This window comes from Zootoca vivipara, chromosome 4 (genome assembly GCF_965207765.1).
Source record: "Zootoca vivipara chromosome 4, rZooViv2.hap1.1, whole genome shotgun sequence".
In the NCBI taxonomy this organism is placed as follows: domain Eukaryota; kingdom Metazoa; phylum Chordata; class Lepidosauria; order Squamata; family Lacertidae; genus Zootoca; species Zootoca vivipara.
Genome location: NC_142587.1, coordinates 11,106,686 through 11,130,646, shown reverse-complemented (window position 1 = coordinate 11,130,646; position 23,961 = coordinate 11,106,686). Strand labels below are relative to the sequence as shown.

Below are 23,961 nucleotides of genomic sequence, written 5' to 3'. Positions count from 1 at the left end.
CCCCCTTAAGGACATCCATTTCCTACCAATGAAGATGATTCATCAGGGTTTTTTTGGGGGGAGTGGGATATGGCTGCTGTAGGTTGCATTTGAGACCCCAAAGGGCCTAATTTCTTGGGTTCAAAAGCTATACAAATGTTTCCTTGACTTTACTAATATCTCAAGGCACAAGAAAAGGCTGCCTTTGGTCTGGCTTTGGTATTGCATCAGCTGCACAGTGACTATTTTGTCAGATAACTGTCATCACCCATCTCATCATACGTCAAAGGCTGGACGTCTCCTATACCTCTAGATTAGGCTTCATTCTTATGCTAAAGCTGATCTGCCTACAAAAACCTGTTGCTATAAGTGGGCGACAATTATGTACAGAATGATGAATCTCAACACACACAAGCGATTATTATCTTTGTCTGGGGACGGGGAAGTGAATCTTCCGCTGGCGTCTCCCAACTAACCAGTCCCAGGATCAACTGGCTGGGAATAAAAGCTGAGCCCCCCTGCCGTTAATTGATGGCAAACTGTGGATTTGGCAAGAAGATGGATAGAAATTGATTTTCTCCCTTCCTCAGCTGTCAGGAAAGCATCCGAGAGTTCGAATAACCCCCCAGGGAAAGTGCCACTGTCAGCTTTGCTAGCGAAATGTGTCAATTGAAACATCCAGCAAGCCCGTGGCAGAATTATAACCACTGGACAATAAAACAGGTTGGAAGTAGTCAACTCCTTGTCTATCACATGTCATCAACTTAGGCAGTATGCGGTGAGAATATAGGGAAGGAAGGATAAAAGGATTTCTAGCCCAGGTAATCCAAGGGAAAATTCTCTCTCAACTTCCAAACAAAATCTAAATTCACCAAAGTGCCACCAAACTCCTCCTACAGACTCTCTGGAAAAGCCAGTTTTTAAATGGGTGGAACACCTTTCTGGTCAAACGGAAAAGAAGCTAAAGAGAGCTTGTATATTAGATTTTGCCTATTGACTTTTTCCAGTTCCCTCTCATTCAGCATCTTAGAGTTATTTCCTGACTTTAAACATTATTTGTATTGACTTTTATTAAAGCAACCAATGCTATATTATAGTCTAATACTATTACTAATGCTGTAGTCAGTTCCAGCTGCCCCATTATAGACTAACATAACATCCACGTTCAAAATATATTGATAAGACAAAAGAAGACAGCAGCTAGATTAAATTAGAGGAGCATTAATATATCAGTTTTTAAAAACGTAATAATTCAGTGTATGAAATGGTCCTCCAAGCCTGACTCCCCAGTCAAAACCTGAGTTTTCAGGTATCTAATCAGAACATCAAAGCACATGAGATGTGTTATTACTGTAAAGCAAGCATGAAACCCGACTTTGCATTTCAGATCCTTATTTTAACAAAGTGACACAGAAAGCAGAAAATGATTCCCCGGTTGAATATGTCTTGCCAGCACTAAGGGGCAAACTAATTTTAATGTCATGACCTACCCCAGCCCAGCCCAGATGAAATGAGTTTTTGGAAGTGATTAAATCCTTACTTGCAGAGCAATCCAATGACAACATAAATCTGGCACTTCAACTGCCATGGATCAGATTTGATTTTAATTAAATATCAATAGATCTACATACATTATTAATCTTCTCGATTATTGCTTCTTGGTGCCCTTTGAATATTTGTCCTCGCTGCTCTTTCCCCGGCTGCTTTGTTCCTTCAGTATACCTGAAGGAGCGTCTCCACCTCCATCATTCTGCCCGGACACTGAGGTCCAGCACCGAGGGCCTTCTGGCGGTTCCCTCGTTGCGAGAAGCCAAGTTGCAGGGAACTAGGCAGAGGGCCTTCTCGGTGGTGGCGCCTGCCCTGTGGAACGCCCTCCCAACAGATGTCAAAGAGGAAAACAACTACCAGACTTTTAGAAGACATCTGAAGGCAGCCCTGTTCAGGGAGGCTTTTAATGTTTAATAGATTATTGTGCTTTATTTTTCTGTTGGAAGCCGCCCAGAGTGGCTGGGGAAACCCAGCCAGATGGGCGGGGTATAAATAAATAATAATAATAATAATAATTATTATTATTCATCACTGAGGTGCTGAATTTTTCTTTTATATATAATATTTTTCATTATTGTAGTTTCCAAAACCACATTCCCCTTGAAATCAACATTTTCCTCATTCATATCTTACTTTATTATAAAGTATATTTTTTCTCTGGAAAGATAAGGTCTTCTGCAGATATTAAGTGGTGGGTTTTTACCATTATAACTGGCACTGAGCATCTGCCACAGGAAACCCCTCGCTTGACCACATGACCTGCTATGGAGGGATGTTTGTGTATGTGTGTGTGTATCCCAAGGTGTAAAATTATCGAATTTTCTATCATCAAATGGGAAGCAGCAATGTATCGGTCTTTCAGATTTGACGTTCGGCAATTGGTGAAATTATTGTGTGTGTTTGTCAGAATTGCAGCTTTCAGTTGTCACACTCACTGATGATGTTTTGGTGAAAACAAATCCCACCCACAAACCCCTAAATTCGTCCCGTGTACTTGACATTAACTTGCCATGCTAGTGAAGCCTCATTGCCTACACATCAATCATTAGAACTAATGCGAGTTATTGGCTGCGTGTTTCAGTAAAAACTAGTGGGAGCTTCACTCTCAAGCCTGACAGCATGATAAACCTGCTAATCGGAACTCTTATAATTAAGCATCATCCATCTTTTCTGTAAAACTCTACCCAGGTGCTACCCCCCCCCCAAATAAATAAATAAAAGTATTGTTCTTCTGGAATCAAACAGGGTTACATATTTGCATGAATAACCTGGAATAATTTCTAAGCAGATCCTAAACAGACCCTGCTTATAATCCCACCAGATGGGATACGAACCCTTGGGAAATAGAATTTGTAGAGGAAAATAGGCCCCTTGATTTCATCCAACAGGATGGTTCTCATCAGATGCACCAATGTCTTCCCTTCCTTCTAACAACAGCAAAACAAAAACCTCTGTCTAGAGATGCTTAGGAACCAAAGGCCAGTTTATACAACCAGCAGAATCTACTGGCAAAGCTGGGCTGTACAACTTCAGGCTGCAGGTAGCAAGGGTGTATTGCATGTTCAAAATCCCTGCTCACAGACAACTAATGACAGGGAGAGTTTTCTTCCCCCACCTTCTCCCCAACAAACTTTCTTCTTCTGTGAGTAGGACTTACCTTTATGGTAACAGTTTTAAGTACTGTATATTCCTGCGTATAAGACTACCTTTTAACCCAGGAAAATCTTCTCAAAAGTCGGGGGTCGTCTTATACACGGGGTTGTATTTCTTATACGGCGAGTATATCCCAAACTCTATATTTTAACTGGGAAAGTTGGGGGTCATCTTATACGCCGGAATATACGGTATTCCTGCACTGAGCTCTAATGATAGCCCAGAATTTAGATTATTCTTTTGAAAAACCTTACCATACCTATTTTCAGAGGTGGTCTCACTTTTTCCCAAAGTAAAGCCTTGCATCTTAGAGTGGCTGTCTTTGAGTCTCTTCCAATGCTTTGAAATTCTCCATGTGGAGCAATCCTATGGAATCATCCATGCGGCAAAAATGTTGCATAAACCAGCGTGACCACATTGACAAAAGATGTTGTAAGAGTCCAAACACAGGGAAGTGTTTGGCTTCTAATATTAAGAAATGGGTTTAGGATCATTTGCATGATTACAAAACACGACATTCTCCTATCAATTGCATTTAAAGACTGCCATCTTGTGTTTAAAAATATTTTTGTTTTATTAGAAGATCCAGGTTTTATACCCTGCTTTTGAAAACGCCATACTGTGTAGATATCATTTCGAGATACTTCACAAGTACTGACACCCTGAAATCTACCTGTACTTTTTTCTCCCTGAGATCAAGAGAAGCTTTAGTGGGATTTTGGCTGGGAAAATGGCATAAGAAAAATTATCGCCAAGTGATGAGGTGGTTTTCTTTACTTCTAGCTGCCTCTGAAGTCCCACCACAGAGGAACTGCCTGTGATTGAAACATGCAAAAGGGGAAAATAATTCAAAATTTCTGCAGCAGAAAATGCATATTGGGAATATGCATTGAGAAGGCAAGTGTACGAAGCATCAGCCTAATCTGGTGTTATGAAATGTTTCTTTTTAAAAAAGAGCAGTGTTCCAGGTAGGGTTGCCAGACTCAATAGAGGACAGGACTTCTGTGCCTTTAATTGCCCTGCTCTCTTTTGAGTCTGGAAACCTTAAAGAGAAACCAGCAGACCCTTTGCTGGGAAATTAAACAAAGGGTCTGCTGGTTTCTCTTTAGGCTTTCCAGACTCAAAAGAGAGCAGGGCAATTAAAGGCACAGAAGTCCTGTCCTCTATTGAGTCTGGCAACCCTAGTTCCAGGTAAGATGACTTTGAAGGTGCATGTTGTCAATTGACAGTCTCATTGGCAAGACACTTTGCTGCACTGTTAGGCAAGAAACAAAGCACAAACCTAAAAAAAGCAGTAAAAACACAAACAAACAAAAACAATATACCAGAAAAAGCACTGGAATAAGTTATTTACCAAACAGATGAATCCTATCACAATCAAAAGTTCATAATTTTTTTTTATTGATATAACATTAGTTACCATGCAAAACTGATTTGGAACCCACAAAAACTAATGATGAGGAAGGGGGCAGAGAGAATCGGGTTCAGGGGAAGCACATCTTGGGGAGGCCACAATCCTTGGCATGACCCTGTTCAAAATTTCAGCCCTCCAGCAGGAGGCTGAGATGAATAGACACCTAATGTCTGAGCCAAAGTCCACCTACAGCTGTAATCAATAAAGCTGTGGCCAATTTTTCCCCCAGATCATTGTCCTTTACACCAGGGACGTCCAACTCCCAAGAGACTGCGATCTACTCATAGAATAAAAAACTGGCGGTGATCTACCCCTTTTTGGGGGGGGGGGAGGGTGTTCAGCTCAAAGTTGCTGAGCATTTTTTAGGGAGGAGAGTCGAACTTATTAACCTTTTTTTAGAGGGGCAGGACAAAAATGTTGAGCTTTCTTTAGGGCCTAAGGAGAAAGATGCTCACAAAAGAGATTGCCCAGAAAACAATCAGCCTCGCAGCGAAAATTCTGTCTTCTGTTCTAGCGATCTTGCGAGAATGGAGGACAGGGCGAGGGGGCGGGGCCGAATGCTCTTCCCCCCCCCCCCGCTAAGGAAAAAGAACCTGCAAATGACCACGATCGACCAGTCGATCATGGTCAACCAGTTGGACATCCCTGCTTTACACCATAGCTATTGCCTATGCACAGGGGTGCTGTAACTGGACTCGCAATTGAATTTTATCAGAGTTAACTGGCATTTTCCTGAAGGGTTTCTTCCTTCTAGACAGAAAAATAAAGAATGAAAGCGGTTCAAGTGCAGTATCAGCAACTTTATTTACAAATACAAAATAAGTCAACAGAAGGGGGGGAAATGCTCAGTCTTGTTAACTTGTTTGAGGTGCAAGTAGAGTTACATTTCTCAAACATGAAAAGAAATAACGCCTCACAAATAATTTCCCCAATTGGCTATAACTATTAAAGCACAATGAAATAGTGAATCCCAGGCAAAACAGACTGAAGTTTACATTTTAGTTTTAAAAACGATAATATTACTTAAGCGTAGTAACTCAAATATAGACAGCAGCCACCTGTATGTCTTTGAATGCAATTTCATAATATCCTGCAGAACTTGATATACATCAGATGTAGAAACTGCAGTTACGAATACATACTTAATATTCCAGTAATGCTCATTTAAGAACATTAAAAAGCCTCTTCATAGATGATTGGAAAATTAAAGCTATTTCCCCGCAAGTCTCCAACATTTTTAAATTACCCAATTAAATGTTTTTCTCCCTTTTGTATGTGTGTGTAGATATATAAGGATGAAATTATACATTGAACTTAAAGCATTCTGCTTTATTTATTTTTCAACCCAGAAATGTTTTATTGTGATTACCTTCTCATAAATAGCTCAATGTAAGTATAATAAAAGATACCATGAATTTTCTACATGAGCTAGACAGGCAAAAATATTTTTAAAAAACCACACACACAAAATATATTTATAGATCTACAGCAGCAGCTTCCTCCTCTATCTGTAGCAGTGGTTTCATAATAAGGCTTCTATCACATAATGGTTGGCTGTCCAGCTGTTTAAAAGAAAAGAAAAGAGAAGGATTAATTATTGCAAGGGTTCAGAAAGACAGAAACATCTCCACTGCAAACTGCTTTTCTTAAAATCCTCAAATATTTCTTGCATTCTGCTTAATTGTGCTAACAACATCCAAGCTGTTCTGGAAAAGTAACAGGTAGGTAGCCGTGTTGGTCTGACGTAGTCAAAACAAAATAAAAAAATTCCTTCCAGCAGCACCTTAGAGACCAACTAAGTTTGTCATAGGTATGAGCTTTCGTGTGCATGCACACTTCCTCAGAATGCATGCACACGAAAGCTCATACCTATGACAAACTTAGTTGGTCTCTAAGGTGCTGCTGGAAAAAAAAATTTTTATTTTGTTTCTGGAAAAGTAAGATAGTTTGGGGGGTAGAACCCTGAGAATTTCATTTTCAAGCTCTCATAATGAGATCCCCAGCAAGTTGATTGAACTAGCACTCTTAAGTGCCATTATATTTCCACAAGGCCAGCAGAAGGAGCTCTTGTAACAAAAGTTTACTTATGAGCCAACCAATGAACAGAAAAGAGGGGGGGATAGACTTGGAGAGAGCTTGAAGCTACCACAACAAGTTAGCAGCTGCCTGGAGTTGTGGAAAGTTATGGTCAGGTGTCAATGAGAATTTCTCTCCTGATACATAGGAGAGAAGAAGGATTTCCATGAGCATCACAGCAGGAAAAAGGGTTAACCTCTCCCTCCACATCCACTGTGTTCCCAATGCTGCTCAGAGCTATTCACATTAAAATGACACAAACGTGCATGAAAGCAATTAACATAATGTGAGATCTATTTTGGTCCTTCGAAGGCCAATACAACATGACTAGCCCTTTAAAGGGCCTCAAATAATGACAACGACAACAACGGGAGTGTTCTTAAATGGCATCCCAAAATATACTGAGGATAGAAGAGGATGAAAAGTCTAAGGGCATGTGCTCATATGATTTGGCCTCAAATTTAAACACCTACACTGGTTATGATGTTCGACTGCACTAAGAATGATTTTCCTCAGCTCTTCCTTCCACATCAACCATTGCCAAAGTTCACATAACCAACAAGAGAGGCTAGAAAAACTGAAGTCTTAGGCATGCAACCACTGGTTGCATTTTGGCTACAAGTTCAATGCTACCATGCACAACAGGGCACTTTAAAGGTGGCAGAAGCAGCCTCCACTGAGATTGGAAGAGTCTTAGAGTATGGAAAGCCAGACAACCAGTCCCTATAATCTTTTGTGGGCTAGCAAGCAAGCAACATGGGTGGAAGTATCCCACTACAGGGCTGGATGCAGACAGCAGTCCTGAACCCCTGAATTTAGAGCCACCAATAGGCATTTTGAGAAGAGCAGGAGCTGAGAGCAGTAGGGAGTCTAAAAAGGCAGGGTTGTGGATTAACATAAAAAAGCAGATTAATATAAAAGAGAAAATAGGAACACAAAAGCTACCTTGACAGAACATGTTAAGTCAAGAAAGCATTTTCAAGTTTCCTTCCTACTCTGATGTTTCAAGAAAATGAAACATCTAAAGATGTGAATTGGCTCCACTGAAAAGCATTGCATTTCAAGTGGCACCAAGGTGATATGAATATTACGTCTGTGTTATTAGATATGCAAAGGCTCATTTACACAGAAAGCTAATCCCCTGATGTTGCAGTCACTGTATGAGGAACTATTTCCAAACAAGGCTGAGATCTGCGTTAGGACACTTCTGTAACTCATGATGCTTTGCTAAGGGGCCCACTCTTCTCTTCCCAAAGTCCCTGGAAGAGACATGGTAACGTCAACCTACACTGGAATTCTTGCTGGGGAGCCTTCCAAATATCATACATGGATAGGCCACTAACTCTTCAAAGCCCCATACTTCAAAAGAAACCTAGATAGGCTACACTAGTAAAAGTACTTCCACTTCATCTAAAATGGAGTTTGTGTAAAGTTAAAAACACTGCCCTGTGATTTCATATAAAGCAAAATTGTGGTGTGTTGGTTTCAAAGCGGAGCTGACATTTCAGATATGTCATCCCCACCTAAAAGTAAGTCGGGTAAAGGGACCCCTGATCATTAAGTCCAGTCGCGAACGACTCTGGGGTTGAGGTGCTCATCTCGCTTTACTGGCCAAGGGAGCCAGCATTTGTCCACAAACAGCTTCCGGGTCATGTGGCCAGCATGACAAAGCCGCTTCTAGCGAACCAGAGCAGCGCACGGAAACGCTGTACATTCCCGCCCGAGCGCTACCTATTTATCTACTTGCACTTTGACATGCTTTTGAACTGCTAGGTTGGCAGGAGCTGAGACAGAGCAGCAGGAGTTCACCCTGTCGCGGGAATTTGAACCGCCGACCTTCTGATCAGCAAGCCCTAGGCTCTGTGGTTTAGACCACAGCGCCACCCGCGTCCCTTGCAAAGTAAGTCAAGCAACTGTTAAAATGGCACACACAGCAATACACACATTATACCATCTAAAAGGCCCATCAGAACAGCAGAGTAAATAGCAACAAAACCTTAGTAATTAGTTATTAAAAACCAGAACAATGGAACGAACTGGGATCAAAATCCAACAGCAACAGCCCACAGAATCAGTAACTGGGAGGCAAGCAACTAATACTGAAGACACACTGAAGGTAAATAAGGCAAGGGCTGCTCAAGCCTCCCAGATTTCAGATGCTGCAGCTAGGAAGTTCCTGCCCCATGTGATCAGCAACTCTGCCTCTGATGGCAGTGGAGTGCACAGCGAAGATTTCCCAACGCCAAATCTGAGTATAACAAGATTAAGAGAGCAGACGAACCAGGCCCCATGATCTCTAAGATATTTAATAAGTTGGCCACCCAACAGATTTCATGAAGCTGAATTCCTTAAAAGCATACTTAGCATCCCAGCCAATGAAAACTTAATTTTCTCCGCTCTTTAGATCAAGTCTTCCTCCAGCTGTGACCACTAAGAGGAAGGCTCCTTCTCCCAGAGGAGGATGCCCCTTCAAAACAGAGTAAAATTTATGCTTTGTCATAACTTGCAATACCTAAAACACTATAAACAATTCACATCCTAATTATTGCAACTCATCCATTTAATATGTCGGTGGAGTACTTTTAATGCATCATGACACATAGTGAGAGAGAAATACAAAATAATGTAAATGCTATCCGACAGACATACTGGTTTCTTTTCTTTTAGTCCTATTGCTCGGATTGCACTTTTGGTAATTGTGCCATTTTTTCTTTTTAAATATTTCAAATCAGAAAAAAAATAGCCTCATCGATCCAAGAGGAAAATCCTCCCAAATCCCAGTAGAAACAACTGCTACAACACAAACCATCCCTATATCACATACACAGAGGAAAACTATAATTCTGAGAGCATCTGGTGTAGGCATCTCATCAAAACTTTAGCATTGTTGAAGGAACCCCTTACTCTTAAATCTGAGATAGCAGTCATTACAGAAGAGTTCATTGTTTCGGATCCGGACTTCAGTTCCGGCCTGAGAGCCCCCAAGGTCGCGCTCGCAAGCATTGCACTGTGAAGAAAAAGGAACAATTAGCAGTAAACACATTTTGCAATGATTTTTCAAATACAAGATTTGAACCCTGCACCCTCTTGAGGAAGAGCAGGAGTGTGTTAATATGCAGGAGAGGTTCTAATGCTAGGAACAAGCAATGTGGAGAGCTGCACACTTTAACCAGAGAAGAGGAATGAGCCAGGGATTAGGAAACGAGAGTCTTGCTTTCTGAAACAGAATGATTTACATGGCACAAAAGAATCAAAAGCAGTGATTTTGGCACAAAGCATGAGTCACAACCAGATTCCTGCCACCCTAGACCTCCTTTCTTAAAGTCTGATCAGACTTCATGTTTACAAAGACAACGGTGCTACTAATTCTGTGTGAGAATGCTTCTTTAAAGTGTATCTTACTTTATTTTTAAAAATCACACACAGCTTCTAAGAAATGCTCAGTGTGGCTTGTAATATATAACTTCAGTACACGTTGTTCGTCAATTTTAAAGCAGTCATATTTTCAGATGAAACTGCCATAAAACCCATTCAATTCCAAAGGCTCACTAGAATTCTCCATCAGCTTCCTGAAGACCCTAAACAAGCAGGCCTCTCCAACCTCACCAGAAGGAGCTCCTAAGTGCCATCATAAGCCCCGCCCCTTATGACCTAAGTGCACAGGAAGGTTCCTATTGAAGCCAGAAGTGTGTGATGGAGGCGGCAGAGGGACTGCTTCCTTCCATACATTAACTATCCTCATTGTGCAAGTGCAAACAGATGAAGATTTGAAGATTGAACGAAACCACCTTACGTGATTAAAGGATGTAATTTCAAATGTAGAATGCTAATTCAGATGTGTGCAAGGTTGCATGAAACCACTGATTGAACATATTTCAAAATCCTCAATCAAATCAAGAACCTGATTATTTTAATTTGAAGCAGGTGAGCAAGCAGAGATATTGGCCAGGCTGAGTTATGCATGTAGCGCAAGGTTGATTAGCAGAGCCCCTAATTCATTGTCTTCTACGTTGCCATGCTAGCCTGCAGTGTAAGGTTCCTCCATCTCCCTGGCGTTTTGCCCACCTCTCACCTTAAAACAATGTAAATGATAGCAAAGACCAAGAGATTCGATGATCATGGCGGCTCCTTTGCCCAGAACGTTTCTACAGTATGAGCACACTCGCTTTCCACTGACCGACCTAGATACAGAACAAGAAAGTGGCTGAGAGGCAGATTTTAGGAAATTAGAGACATATTATTGAAAAGAAAGTGCTACAGCAGCATGAGTAATGAATCAAAACCCAGGACTGCTAGAAGAAATCTGCAAGTTACTATCCTAGAACAGAAATTTTTAAATCGGGAAAAGAAGTTACCATTTCAATGATTAAATGAGTACCTCCAACAGTCTCTCATGCAATATAGTGCCATCATAAATTTTTAACATAAATTACAAGGTTCAAAACATTTCTAAATTTAGCATACACATATGATTTAGATTCCTCTTTCATTCTTTATCTGTGGGAAATGATTGTGAATACATTTCAAAAAGTGCTCCAATCCAAATCCCAACAGCTGTATCTTTTTAGGCAACACAGCACTAGGCTGGGATATACAACAGAAACCCCTTTGAAGTCCTGCCATATAAAATTTGAAGATAACACTACAGTCTAGTTCAGATATTGTATTGCTGCTCACTAATAGTTGGGGGACTGGAAACTTCCTGATGAGCTCGCAAATGCTTATTCCATTCCTTGCTTTGTCATCAATAAGCATGATTTTACCGTGTCATCAAAACTGATGTAGCCATGGTCTGCTCTCAAACCAGAGAGGTTAAAAACCAGTATTAAAAAGTTGCAAGAAGACAAGTATAATATTATTTACATAATATAAACATGCTCTTAATGTACATTTCTAACAGAAAAAAACCATACAAAGTACCGTATTTTTTCGTGTATAAGACACCCCCATGTATTATATTTGGGAGGACTCAAATTTAAGAAAATGGGGGGGGGAGATGGCTCCATATATAAGACGACCCCCCACTTTTTAGTGTAATTTTTAAAGAAAAAAACCTAGTCTTATGCACGGAAAAGTACGATATTCAACAACCCTGAAACAAGGAGGGGTGAACATGGTATGAGGGTGCTTAAATGTGTGCATTCATGTTCCATTAAATACACATTGTAAAATGGAATGTTATAACATTAGTTACCATGTACAACTGATTTGGAACCCATAGATATCAATTTTGAGGAAGGGGTCAGAGAGAATTGGGTTCAGTGGAAGCACATGTTGGGGGAGCCACAATCCTTGGCATGACCCTGTTCAAAATTTTAGCCTTCCAGAAGGAGGTTGAAATGGATATATACCCAATGCCTGAGCCACTGGCTTACAGAATATATGTGTGTATGGCTTGATTTTATAAATGTACACTTTGAGGCATAAATCACTTTAAGAATAAAACAGCAAAAGAGGCAGAGCTGACAAAATAATTTGTATGTCCCTCTAATTATGTAATGCAAAACACATTCTGTAGCTCTGTGTGGGTCTCCAGAGCTTACAGCTTAAAAATAAATGGTGCCATTTAAATTACTGTCTGCACGGATGGAAGGAGTTCATTGTTCTCTACATCACCCTTTATGAAAACTCAGTAACGTTAAGTTATACATAAAAGTTTTAAGCAGACGAAACCCCATACCTGCTGCGTTGCTGAGTTCCAGACTGGGAAGCAGAAGTTGGTGACTGAGAACGGGGAACAGGAGATGGCGCAGATGGAAGAACATGAGGCAAGGATGAAGTTTTCATGGAACTGGCCAAAGGAGATGGCAGGCTGGAAGAGGGTATGCGCATGTAGGCACGATTTGAAGTGGACACTACAGGAGGCACATGGTGACTATAATCTTGACTAGATGATAAAGACAGTGAAGATCCAGACTGGCCCATCCAAGAATGAGGCCTCCGGGAATTTGTTCTTGAAGAATCAAGGTTATCCAAACTCTCACCTCTGTGCGTTAAAAAAGAAGAAGATTATATGGCTGCCATTGTAGCAAGAAGGTGAAGGTTGAGCATGAACATAGTGTGTCCATAGGTTTGCATTTTCATTGGTATCAAAATGGTACCTTGGTCAGAGCACACCTGAAGTACCGTGTCCAGTTCTGGTCGCCACAATTTAAGAATGATATTGACTAGCTGGAATGTGTGCAAAGGAGGCCAACCAAGATGAGCAAGGGTCTGGAAACCAAGTCTTATGAGGAACATTTGAAGCAGCTGTGTGTGCTTAGTTTGGATAAGAGGAGACAGAGGAAGGTATAATAGCCATCTTCAAATATCTAAAGCTCTGCCACATGGAAGATGGAGCGAGCTTGCTTACTCCTGCTCCGGAAGCTAGGACCCAAACCAATGGGTTCAAGTTACAAGAAAGGAGATTCTGACTAAGCACCAGGAAGAACTTTCTGATGCTAAGATCTGTTGGACAGTGGAATGAACTCTTCAGAATGTGATGGACTCTCCTTCATTTCAAGCAGAGTGTGGATGACCATCTATCATAGAGATGCCTTGATGGCCACTAGCTTAGAGAACTTTGGACAAATACATAGAGACAAATACAACGGTCCCAGATGTTCAGATTCAAAGCCAATCTCTATAATAGGTTCACAAAGTGACAAACTCTGAACTCCCAACTGTGAAGCAAGTTGTTTTCTAAATGAATACACAGGCAGTCTAAAGGACCATGCCAAGGTGGCAATGGATTCATGTTTCAGAAGCAGCAGTTTCTCAAGCTTCAAGGAAACTCTTCCAAAATTGAGAGGAGCTTCAAAATCAGTTTGGGAGATAGCCTGTGGGCCTGCTGTTCCAGCAAAACAAAAGCAGACTCAAGGCTCTTGAGTGCAGCAAGAATAGCTCTTTCAATCTCAGCCAGGGTGAATACCCACACGCACATTGGGGAATCCATGAAAAATTATTTCATCAACAAATTTTGCTAATGCCGCTCAAACAGGTACATGGATCATAACACATACTGCTTAAATGATAAATCAGCTTCAAAAACTGTGCACTACAACCAGTAATCTCACTATCCAAAGGGAAAATACAAATTTTCATGGGGAAAAATGAAAATTTGATCCATCTCAAATTAAAATAAATAATTTTCCTGACTGCTTTGTAAATCAATCACAGTTCCAGAATGGCATGAGCATCATACAGTCAGCAATAGGCAACACACAGTGAATCAATATTACCTCCTCATTTTAGTGCCAATTAGACTAACAGGCTCTTTGTGCATACTGGAACTGCGTTGTCTGATCCAGCTGTTGTCTGTGTGTAGGGACGTCTTCTTTCTCATTTCCTGAAGGATCTGCTGTCTTTCCAGCTCAGCTGGGGACAAGCCATGCTCTTTCTGAGATCTCTTCTGTGAGTCACCAGCATTTGAGGGCTGCTCGGAAAGTTTGCTCTTCATGCCTAATTTGAAAAATAAAGAAGCAAAGACACACAAATCACACAAGTGCACTAAAGGGGTGGAGGGGAGACAAAAAGCAAAGTCAGTAACATCTCTTATGAGGCACGATACCCAAATGCATTGTAGTATGAGTCATGATTCGTGACAGAATACTGATAGAAAGGTGAAGCATTCTGCCTATTTTTTACAAAGGCAAATCTCTGCTCCAGTGGAGAAAAATACTGGTGTTAAAGTGAGCTTTGAGTCATCCAGATGGTTGCATCTCCCTAGGATCTAGTGTTCAATAATGCGCAACATGTCCCGACATTCTTACCCAGATCAGATATGTACCTACCTGTACCTATAGACAAGGCTTAAGGTTTGGGCCTAAGTTCTGCAATAATTCAGTCTTACCAGACAACCAATGACAAAATAATCCGGTATCTCATATCGTTTCTGAGCAGCAGGCTTCGTCCATCCCTATGATTTGTTGTTGTTGTTTTTTAAGAAAAAACAAAAATACGCACACACCACTCACCATTTCTATTTGCATGATGATCATCTAGATCTGGAGTTGATCTGGATATACTTCTAAAACAATTAAGAAGTTACATATTACTAGCTTTACCCACCTCACCATCCCAACAGATCCCCTCACCAACCTCCTCATTCTTCCTTTACATGTGGCTAACCTGGCCTCCTCTCTCCCTTTACATTCCTCACTTTACAGCTCAACCAAACCATGGGCCACACAAGCTGCAAAGGAAGAGCCAGGCTAGGCCAGCTCCCCATCAACTGCTCTTCTGCTGCTTCCCTTCTCAGACCAGAGCACCACTGAGGCTGAAATGGCAGCAGTGGTGTAGCAGAGGACGGTTGCCAGGGTTCTACCACAGCCTGTCCTAGTTGTTCCTTTCGCCATGCTGCTCATGTGACAACAGCCTTATGATTTTATTATATAGAGAGATTTAATCCTGTGCAGCATTTGCAAATTATATGTCGGTATAGAGAACCATCCCGATAATAGTCCAGACCCCTAATCTGCACTGCAGGTGGGGATTAAGATGTGGTTGAGGTGTCCCTCAACCAGTTTTGGGTTGGCAGGGGAAGCCCACATGTTATCACAGTTGATATGCCGGCTGGGGGCAGCTGACATAATGGCCCCAAATGGGGCATTTTAGGGGTGGGGTGGAGCAAGCGACAGATCTGAGGGAACAAAAGCCAACTCATTTCTTGGTGAGGGGTCCAATTTGAGCCCCACTACTGGCCCAGTCTAAAAGCTGGTGCTGCAAAAGAGAAGAATCAACTGCCCCAAACTTCCCTGCAAGCAGCAGAAGTGTAAATGTAGTAGACCAGGGGTGGCCAACTCCCAAGAGACTGCAGTCTACTCACAGAGTTAAAGACTAGCAGTGAACTACCCCCTTTTGGGGGGTTCAGGTCAAAGTTGTTGAACTTTTTTAGGGAAGAGGGAAGCCCGTTTCTTGGGTGTTCAGGTCAAACTTGTTGAGCTTCTTTTAGGGAGGAGGGAAGGGCCAAAATGTTGAGCTCTTTTTAGGGGAGCCAAAGTTGTTCAGCTTCTTTGGGGGGAGCCACTGATCTACCAGTGATCTACCACAGATGTCCAGTGATCTACTGGTAGATCACGATCTACCTGTTGGACGTGCCTGTAGTAGACAATCCACTGCCCCAACTAGGATTGCTCTCTTAAAACAGTCAGGAAATCGAGTCAAGCAAATGCATATGGATAAAGTGAACAATAGTCCCAGGAAGATTTGGAGGATTATAGACTGCAACATATGGAGCCAGTTCACTGTGATTTTAATTTGGAGAGGAGCAATCTTACAAGGTGGGAAATAACTGCTGTTTCGATGTTCACTACATAAGGACAATGGAGATAACTAGGCACTAATGGAAAAATGCCTCGGACATATGGATATGAATGGAAGATGTAATAATCAAAAATAAATCAGGAACACTGAACATATCCCCCCCTTAATGTACTATGTGACTACAGAAGCTCAAACAAACCCTGTCACTGTTGATATCTTTGCTCACTTCTACGCCCACTCTTTGCTTTTCATATTTTAGATTATACAACCATGTGGGTGAACAGCCTATAACAAAGTATGATGTAATCACGGTCAATAATGGTTGGAGATAATAAAAAAAATAACAGCTGAAATTATCTGGTGCCTCACTAAGCCAGTCACATCTAAATTTTCCTCTACGTTGAAACGTATACTGATAAACATGGTGCAGAGGCTGTTGTGAATCACAGAATTATACTTTAACATCTGACTTTACTACATTACATCATATCTGAAAGACTTCCAAAAATACTATTAGTATATGCTTTTATCTCTTCTAAAAAACCAAATATCTCTTCCAAAAAAACGCCCAAAAATTCTGCAGCTGTGGTGGCTTTGTTTTATTGTGGTATGATCTAAGGCAGGGGTAACTCAACGAGGTGCTGCCCAGATCTCTCTTATCAGACTCATCACCCTCTGACCATTAGCCACAGATGCAGGAACTGAAGTTCCAACAACCTCATTTACTACCCGGGATCTAAGGCAATGCAGCTGAAATGACACTTTATCCCATCATACTTCCACGAACTAATGCTGTATTTCCCTAAGCTGTACCAGGATTCCAGCATTTCAGAGGCACACTTGGAAAAGAACCCCAGACAAGCATAAAACTGCAGGACAGGAAAACCAGCATAGTTTTACCTGTTAGTACTGAAGTAGCCTGTTTGTTCATCAGAAGTTCTTGGTGTTTCAAAATGCCTAAAGTAAACACACATTAGAATGAATAGATTATACAGGAAGAGATACTCATTTGGCTGGTACTGCAGGAAGATACAAAACCATGAACAATAGCCTCCCACATATTGAACAAGAAATTCTTGCAAATCTAGATTTGCATCCAAGAAAACAGGAAGCTGTAGGAGAAGGGATGGCAGATTAGGAAGTTAGACCTGTTCTTTGTTTTATAATTTACAATAGCAGCATGACTTGTCTTAGAAATGCTCAGTGCCAAGTTCTGAGCATTTACAGTTTGCAAAATAAAATATATACAGTATATTTCACTTTTGCAATGCAAGATCTGAGGTTCTTATGCACTCAAATTCATTTTTAAAGGTTTGGACACACACATGGGGAAGACACAGCGATGGTGTGACTGAGAAGCACATGGGCAAGGGAAGTCTGTGGAGGGAGGAAGAGAAATTAAAACCTTCCCCTCTCTGCAAACTTACTTTCTCCAGCTGAGCAATGAGAAAGCAAGGACCTGCTCCCATTTCTCAGCGGGCAGAGATAGCTGATTATTCAGGGAGCTTTCAGTGTGCCTGGATGGAAACTTCTCCTGGATTCCTTTTGGTGTGCTCAGAAATGGGCTACCCTTAGTGCACAGAGAGGAAGCAACAGGAACTTTTAAAAAAGCAGTTTGCATTGTTGCCTCTGTGCACTAAGACATGGGAGTGCAGTGCAGAAAGTCTCAGTGCAGAAAGAGAGGAAACCGGAGGGAGGGGAGAGAAAGGGATGGGTGTAAGTTAAAGGTGTGTGATTGTCTGCTGCCTGGCCACAGCCACTTATGCAAAGCAGTTTCCAAAAGTGTTACACTAGAGTAATGTGGCCCTTGCCTTCTTCCCCCCAAAAGGATTCCTGCCTTTTAAATACTAAATGGTTTAAATACTTCCAGCGTGTGCAGTTCTCAACAGGTAGATCTGCAAAATCTGGCAGTTATGGTGGGCATCCATTATAAGTGCTGTAAGTACACACAGCAAACTAAAGCAGTGGTGGCAAAACTGTTGCCCTCCAACGCTCACCAGCCTTGCCCAGCATGGCCAATAATCAGGGGTGATGGGAGCTAGAGGGCCACATATAAGCCTTCCTTGACCTAAACAAACATGCAAAAGTAACGCCGCTGTTAGCATCTATGCTCTTAAACCACGTTGGTTATCTATGCTTCTGTTTGCAACAGGCATGCAGCAGGCCTTGTTAACTGTAAATCGCACAACAATCAGGTGGTTTAAGAATGAGGGAGGCACAACTGATGGCAAATACTTAATTCAGCTTTCCTTGGTAAATTTTGCTGCAGTAGCTGCTACATGTTTTCTTGGCTCAGGCTTTTGCTGGCAGCATACCTGATGATGCAGTGGCTGGAGCCCATGAATGCAAAGCTTAACCAAAGCAGTTCTTCTGCAAATCAGTCAGTGTAGCGTCAAGGAGAGGGAAAGTGTTATATCTATTATGGTTTAGTGATGGGGCAGAAACCTAAATGAGGGGTCTGGGCACCAGATTTCTGATTCCTGCATCCTAACATATCAAGTTAGGATTGGCTCTAGAGTCCTCAAAAGTCCACGGAGATCCTAACCGATTCATATATGGGGTTATTGCCCGTTGTAGCACTTGGTGTCAGCCCTCCTGGAAGACCCTATTATTGATTTACTAAGCTGGGATGAGGATAAATGAAGAATGCTTATGCTGGATGTCCATTAGGACTTGGTTGCTGCTGCAAGTGCGTATTTGCATCTAGGGATACTTGCAGCCACGGGAAACAGAGCTTTTACCAAAGTCCTACCAAAAACCTCAACATAAATAGTCCAGTTAACAATTTGAAACTGACATTGTTTCAAAACAAGCTTATTGGGTGACTCAATTGCTTTTTGCACCCATAAGTACTTGTGCATCAATATAATAAATTCTCATGAATATAAAGTATTTTAGTCATACATTTTTGAGCTTATGCTTATGCCTTCTGTAGGTCACTATAGCAAAAAACTGAATGCACACCTTTGATACTGGGGCCTCTGTATCGAAGTTTCCTTGACTTGTTCAACCAGCAATTTCTGTTCTGCTGCCTCCTGATACCTCGGCTCCTCTGCATAGCACACATTTCTTTCCTTCTCACGTTCTAGTTCTTGGCGCTTCCTCTCTTGTTCTGTTGCTGCTTCCAGTCTCTGGGCCTCCTCAAGATGTTTCCTATCCTCTTCCTTCTTCTCCTGTTGTCGTTCTTCTTCCCATCGTCTACCAGCATCGGAATAGTCAGCCTTGTGATCTCCATTTGCCCTCCACATGGAAACAGGAGGTTCTTGTGCAGTTACAGACACAGTATTTGGCTTTAATACAGTCTCCTCCTAGAAGAGAGTGCAAGGCTTATAAAAATGAAACCGACAGAATGGCACAGAGTTTTAGGAAATGGAACCACTGAATATTATTAGCACTTGCCCTTGCCTCTTAACTTTTAAAATTAGTGGGTTTTGCCATATTTAGCACATTTAGTACTTCTACTTACATTTTATTTTACTCGTTTGCTTTAACTTAAAGCAGGCAATTATTTTTAAGTTTTAACAAATTTTTAGCTTTCTGTATTGTATTTCTTGTACACCGCTTAGGGATGATTGCAGTTAAGTGGTCCATTATCAACCATTTAAGTCTGTCACACTGTATGTTTACATGATTAAATATGATCTTTGCATTTTATGGATCTGGGAACTGAACACTATACCTGCTTAAGCTCTGGCGACTGAACACTTGTAGATTAGTCCGCTTGACCTGCACTGTAGAGCCCTCAGTGCAGGGCTAAAGCTATCTAAACTTTTCTTGAAGTCTTCCAGCAATCTCCAAGGTCATGGACAGAAACAACTAAAAGATCGATGGTAGTTTGTATGCAACCTGCCAGTTGCTGCTATTCATAAAAGAAGAGAGTTTGCATAGGACCTTGGTACAAGCGAAGTTGAAATGAATAAAGGTGAAAGCAACAGTCTTTCATCCATCCATCCATCCATCCACATTGTATCCAAACTGACAATGCATCCATTGTCAAAGAGAAGTCTTACCCGGACTTCCTTCTCAAGATTTTTAATTGAAACTGGCTTAAGGAAACAGATCGGCAACAGCTGGTGAAGGTAAGCGGTGACACAAAGACCCAAATTAAGCCACCAACTACTACGCAATCTGTGTTTTGTAGTAATAAATTCTGCTTGGATCTCTTAGTACAGCTTCCCCCAAAGTAGTGCCTTCCAGATGGATTTGGGCTTCAACATGGCTAATGGCCATGGTTGATGGCAGTTGTAGTTCAACAACATCTCAAGGGCACCAGGTTGAGGAAACCTATCTAAATGGAACTGTTAGCATCTATTTTGACTTTTAATGTTTTTTAATGCACATTTTAAGATGATTTATCATTACTGCTAGAATCTCATGCTATTCATGGATTTGTGATTTGTTTGTTTGTCCCGATGAATCTACAGTAGTGCCTCGCTTAACGAATGCCCTGCTTAACTAAATTTCCGCTTAACGAAAGGTTTTTTCGAGCGGAGCTTGCCTCGCTAGACCAATGCGTTTTACGAAAAATTCGTCTAGCGAATCGCTGTTTCCCATAGGAATGCATTGAAATTCAATTAATGTGTTCCTATGGGCAAAAAAATAAAATAAAAAAAAATTCAATGCATTCCTATGGGATTCGCTAGACGAATTTTTTTGCTATAAGAAAAGACCCGTGGAACGAATTAATTTCGTCTGGCGAGGCACCACTGTATTATTATCATCCTGTTCCTGTTTAGATTTTCTTCTAGTGGAATATAGTTGCCTGCATTTCCTGATTCTGGTGCATTTGCTTACTAACCAGGGAGAAAGCAAGTTGTAAATTTTGTTCCATGGAAGTTCCAAGAGAGGGTAATGCACAATAAGTTATAGAGCTCACCTCATTTAAGTATTTGGAGTTCTCCTTTTCAGCCTCTTTCTGAGCTTTCAGCCATTCTTCCTTCAGTCTCTCTTGTTCACGCCTGTATTTCTCCTAGTTTTTTTTTTAAAAAATAAAAAATTATATTAATTTCATGGCATAATTAGCTGAAAGTATATTTTCTGGCAATGTAAACTGCATAGAAATGTGTTGTGTTCACTGTACTGTACAAAGTAAGATAAATCCATAGTTGGGCAAGCCATGAACACACTCTTTTACATTATAAATATCAGTTTCATTTCAAATAGTGCCCTCTCAATAATGTCAAAATCTCAGTACTCTTATGAAAGCTAGTTCTGGCAAATCAATGGCAAAGGAAGGTACTATATATATATATATATATATATATATATATATATATATAGCACTTTTGAAGATGTGTAAAGGCATGGTGGTGCGGAAGCATAATACAAATTTGTAATTGATTCTAACCCTGTACAAATACAGTCATACCTTGGTTTAAGTATGCCTCAGTTTGAGTATTTTCAGTTTAAGTACTCCGAGGACCTGTCTGGAACGGATTAATCCACTTTCCATTACTTTCAATGGGAAAGTTCGCTTCAGGTTAAGTACGCTTCAGGTTAAGTACAGACTTCCTGAACCAATTACACTCATACCTCGCGTTAAGTACACTTCAGGTTGAGTACTCTGCGGACCCGTCTGGAACAGATTAATCCACTTTCCATTACTTTCAATGGGAAAGTTCGCTTCAGGTTAAGTACGCTTCAGGTTAAGTACAGCCTTCCGGAACCAATTGTGTTTGTAAACTGTGAGGTACCACTGTACATTAATTGTTACCTAGGTACTTTCTCATTTACCTTTTATTTTACTTCTTCCTATAAGAAGCAACCCACTCTTCCTAGAAAGGAATGGGTTAACCTTAACTTCTGTTTAGGGAGCAAAAATAAGTCATCAGACTTTTAACATTTAATCTCAAAGCAGGATCTGGTTTTGTCTAAAGCATCTCAGAGATTTATGCGATGCAAATAGAACATAGGGAGGTTGGGCAGTAATAAACACACAACTGGTTTTCAGATCAGCAGCATTCAGGATGCATAATAACATATTAAGATGGCACATGGTTTGCCCCAGAAGCCTTTCACTCTAAAACAGATGACAAGATATCAAAATAGGATAAACCCAAAGGTGCTTATTTGGAAAGAAAACCCATTAGCAAAATAAGATTTTATTCTAAGTATCTATACAAAGCAATTATAAACCACATATTAATACTATGTTTAGTATTAATGGTGGGGATTTCCATCTTTAATTGCTTTAAAATAGCAGTTATATACTCTCCAAAACCTAGCCTCACTAAGTTAACCTTAAATCACTATAGACCATTTCTATTGGCAGCATAAATTTCAGAATAGGCTTATTTTGGAGGTCAGTCTGGCTGGCCAAATCCAGAGCCAACTTTGTAGTGATGGACATTGCATTATTAAGTCCACACCTGAAGTAAGCGATCCTGTTCTGCTTGCCATTTCTCTTGTCTTTTTCTTTCTTCCTCTTGATCCCAGGCCCAGCGGCTAGAAGCACTGATGGGTGGAACTGAGAGCTGAAACACAGAAACATAAAATCAGCTAGAGCAGAATGTTTTGTTTTGCTTTGAACACACACACACACACACACACAAATTTACAATGTCAGTCTTAAACCAGAAATAGATAATATTTGGCAGTGAACATGGATTCCCAATCTTGAATTTGTCTTAAGTTTGGCAGAGAGGGCAGATAAGGAAAATGCTTAACCCTGCACACTTTTGCTCTGCAAGCTATCATACCCACCCAACTTGGCCAGTCTTGGAAAGTGCCCAAGGAAAAGGAGGCTTCAGCTCTGTTCCTTCCCGCTTCCATGGACAGTACCCATCCCAGGTTTGCGTATTAGAGGCAACAAACTGCTAGGTTGGCAGAAGCTGGGACAGAGCAACGGGAGCTCATCCTGCTGCACGGATTCCAACTGCCAACCCTACGATTGGCAAGCCCAAGAGGCTCAGTGGTTTAGACCACAGCGCCAAACGCCGGCTCCCTCAGCCAGAAGCGAAATGAGCGCCGCACCCCATAGTCGCCTTTTAATGAATTTAACCATCCAAGGTTCCTTTACCTTTTTACCTCTAGAGGCAATGTTATATTGAGAGTACTTTTTGTTCCAAACATCTGGTTACATTCCTTATTCACCAAATAAAGCTATCTTATGAAGAACCTTTCTTTCGGTTTCAAGCAGGTAGATTTACAGTCACGGGGTGGTAATCCACTACAATAATTAACATGACTAAGCTAGATCCATTAATTTTAACAGGTCTACTGTGAGCAAATATTAGTTGAATACCACCCATAGTTCTTGTTCATCAGTTTTTAAAATAATAATTTTCATGATAATGTGTGACTGTATATTTCCCCCAAGTTATGCATTATTCTATTCTATCTCATAATAACATCTTTACTGCTTTATCTGTGGGAATGTACGTATTTTTTAATGTTATATTATTATCTCATTAGTTAAATACTATTTACTATAACTTAAGCAGCAATACTCACATCAGGAATGGCAGGCTCTGGGCCTCCTGGCAGTGAGAAGACAATAATTTTAAAAAGAAAGAAAAAGAAACTTTGTTAGTATGACCTGGAAGATACCATTTAAAGTTGTAAGCTATTGGAAGGCGCTATTTAATCTGTTGGGCCCCATTCCCTTATCAGGTCAAGGACTTTCAGATGAGCAAACACCTATTAGAATTGTATGATTTTACAGTTTTTCATCAGTTGGACAAGCAAGGGAGAAACAGCTGCTCTACATGGAAAAACACACAAAATGATGGTAATCTTAAGGATGAATACGTGCGTCACCACATCAAGAGAAAATTGAGAGAAGTCTGTATTTTCCCCAGACTTTCTCCAGGGTTTCATAATGCTTGCCAAAGCAGCATTTTAACAGTAATGTTATACTCCCACATTTTTTTCAGATCGTAATCCACCATAGGCTTCTGACCACAATAAGCAGGAAAAGATAGCAGCTGTAAGACAATTAGGGAGTAAGGATTTCCCAGAATGCACTGAAACGTGGATAGTCTTAGAATGATATGAGGAACAGCAAAACAAAAACACACAAAAATAGATCTTGGGATTAATATATCACA

At 40.8% G+C, this 23,961-nt stretch overlaps 1 protein-coding gene across 50 annotated transcripts in view; it reads right to left on the bottom strand.

Annotated features, from left to right (window-relative positions):
• Positions 1 to 5,379: 5,379 nt before the first annotated feature.
• The window catches only part of LMO7 (LIM domain 7), a 151,356-nt gene continuing 132,774 nt past the window's right edge, over positions 5,380 to 23,961 (bottom strand). For all 50 annotated transcript variants that reach the window (XM_035115708.3, XM_088668542.1, XM_088668556.1 and 47 more), the window contains 11 exons: positions 23,366 to 23,391; positions 22,282 to 22,386; positions 20,790 to 20,882; positions 18,878 to 19,221; positions 16,814 to 16,870; positions 14,626 to 14,678; positions 13,891 to 14,110; positions 12,351 to 12,656; positions 10,743 to 10,851; positions 9,575 to 9,677; positions 5,380 to 6,156 (listed from right to left, as the gene is read on the bottom strand). In XM_035115708.3, coding sequence (XP_034971599.3) covers positions 6,134 to 6,156; positions 9,575 to 9,677; positions 10,743 to 10,851; positions 12,351 to 12,656; positions 13,891 to 14,110; positions 14,626 to 14,678; positions 16,814 to 16,870; positions 18,878 to 19,221; positions 20,790 to 20,882; positions 22,282 to 22,386; positions 23,366 to 23,391 — 1,439 coding nt within the window. In that variant the 3' untranslated portion in view covers positions 5,380 to 6,133. The remainder of the gene's footprint in view (positions 6,157 to 9,574; positions 9,678 to 10,742; positions 10,852 to 12,350; positions 12,657 to 13,890; positions 14,111 to 14,625; positions 14,679 to 16,813; positions 16,871 to 18,877; positions 19,222 to 20,789; positions 20,883 to 22,281; positions 22,387 to 23,365; positions 23,392 to 23,961) is intronic.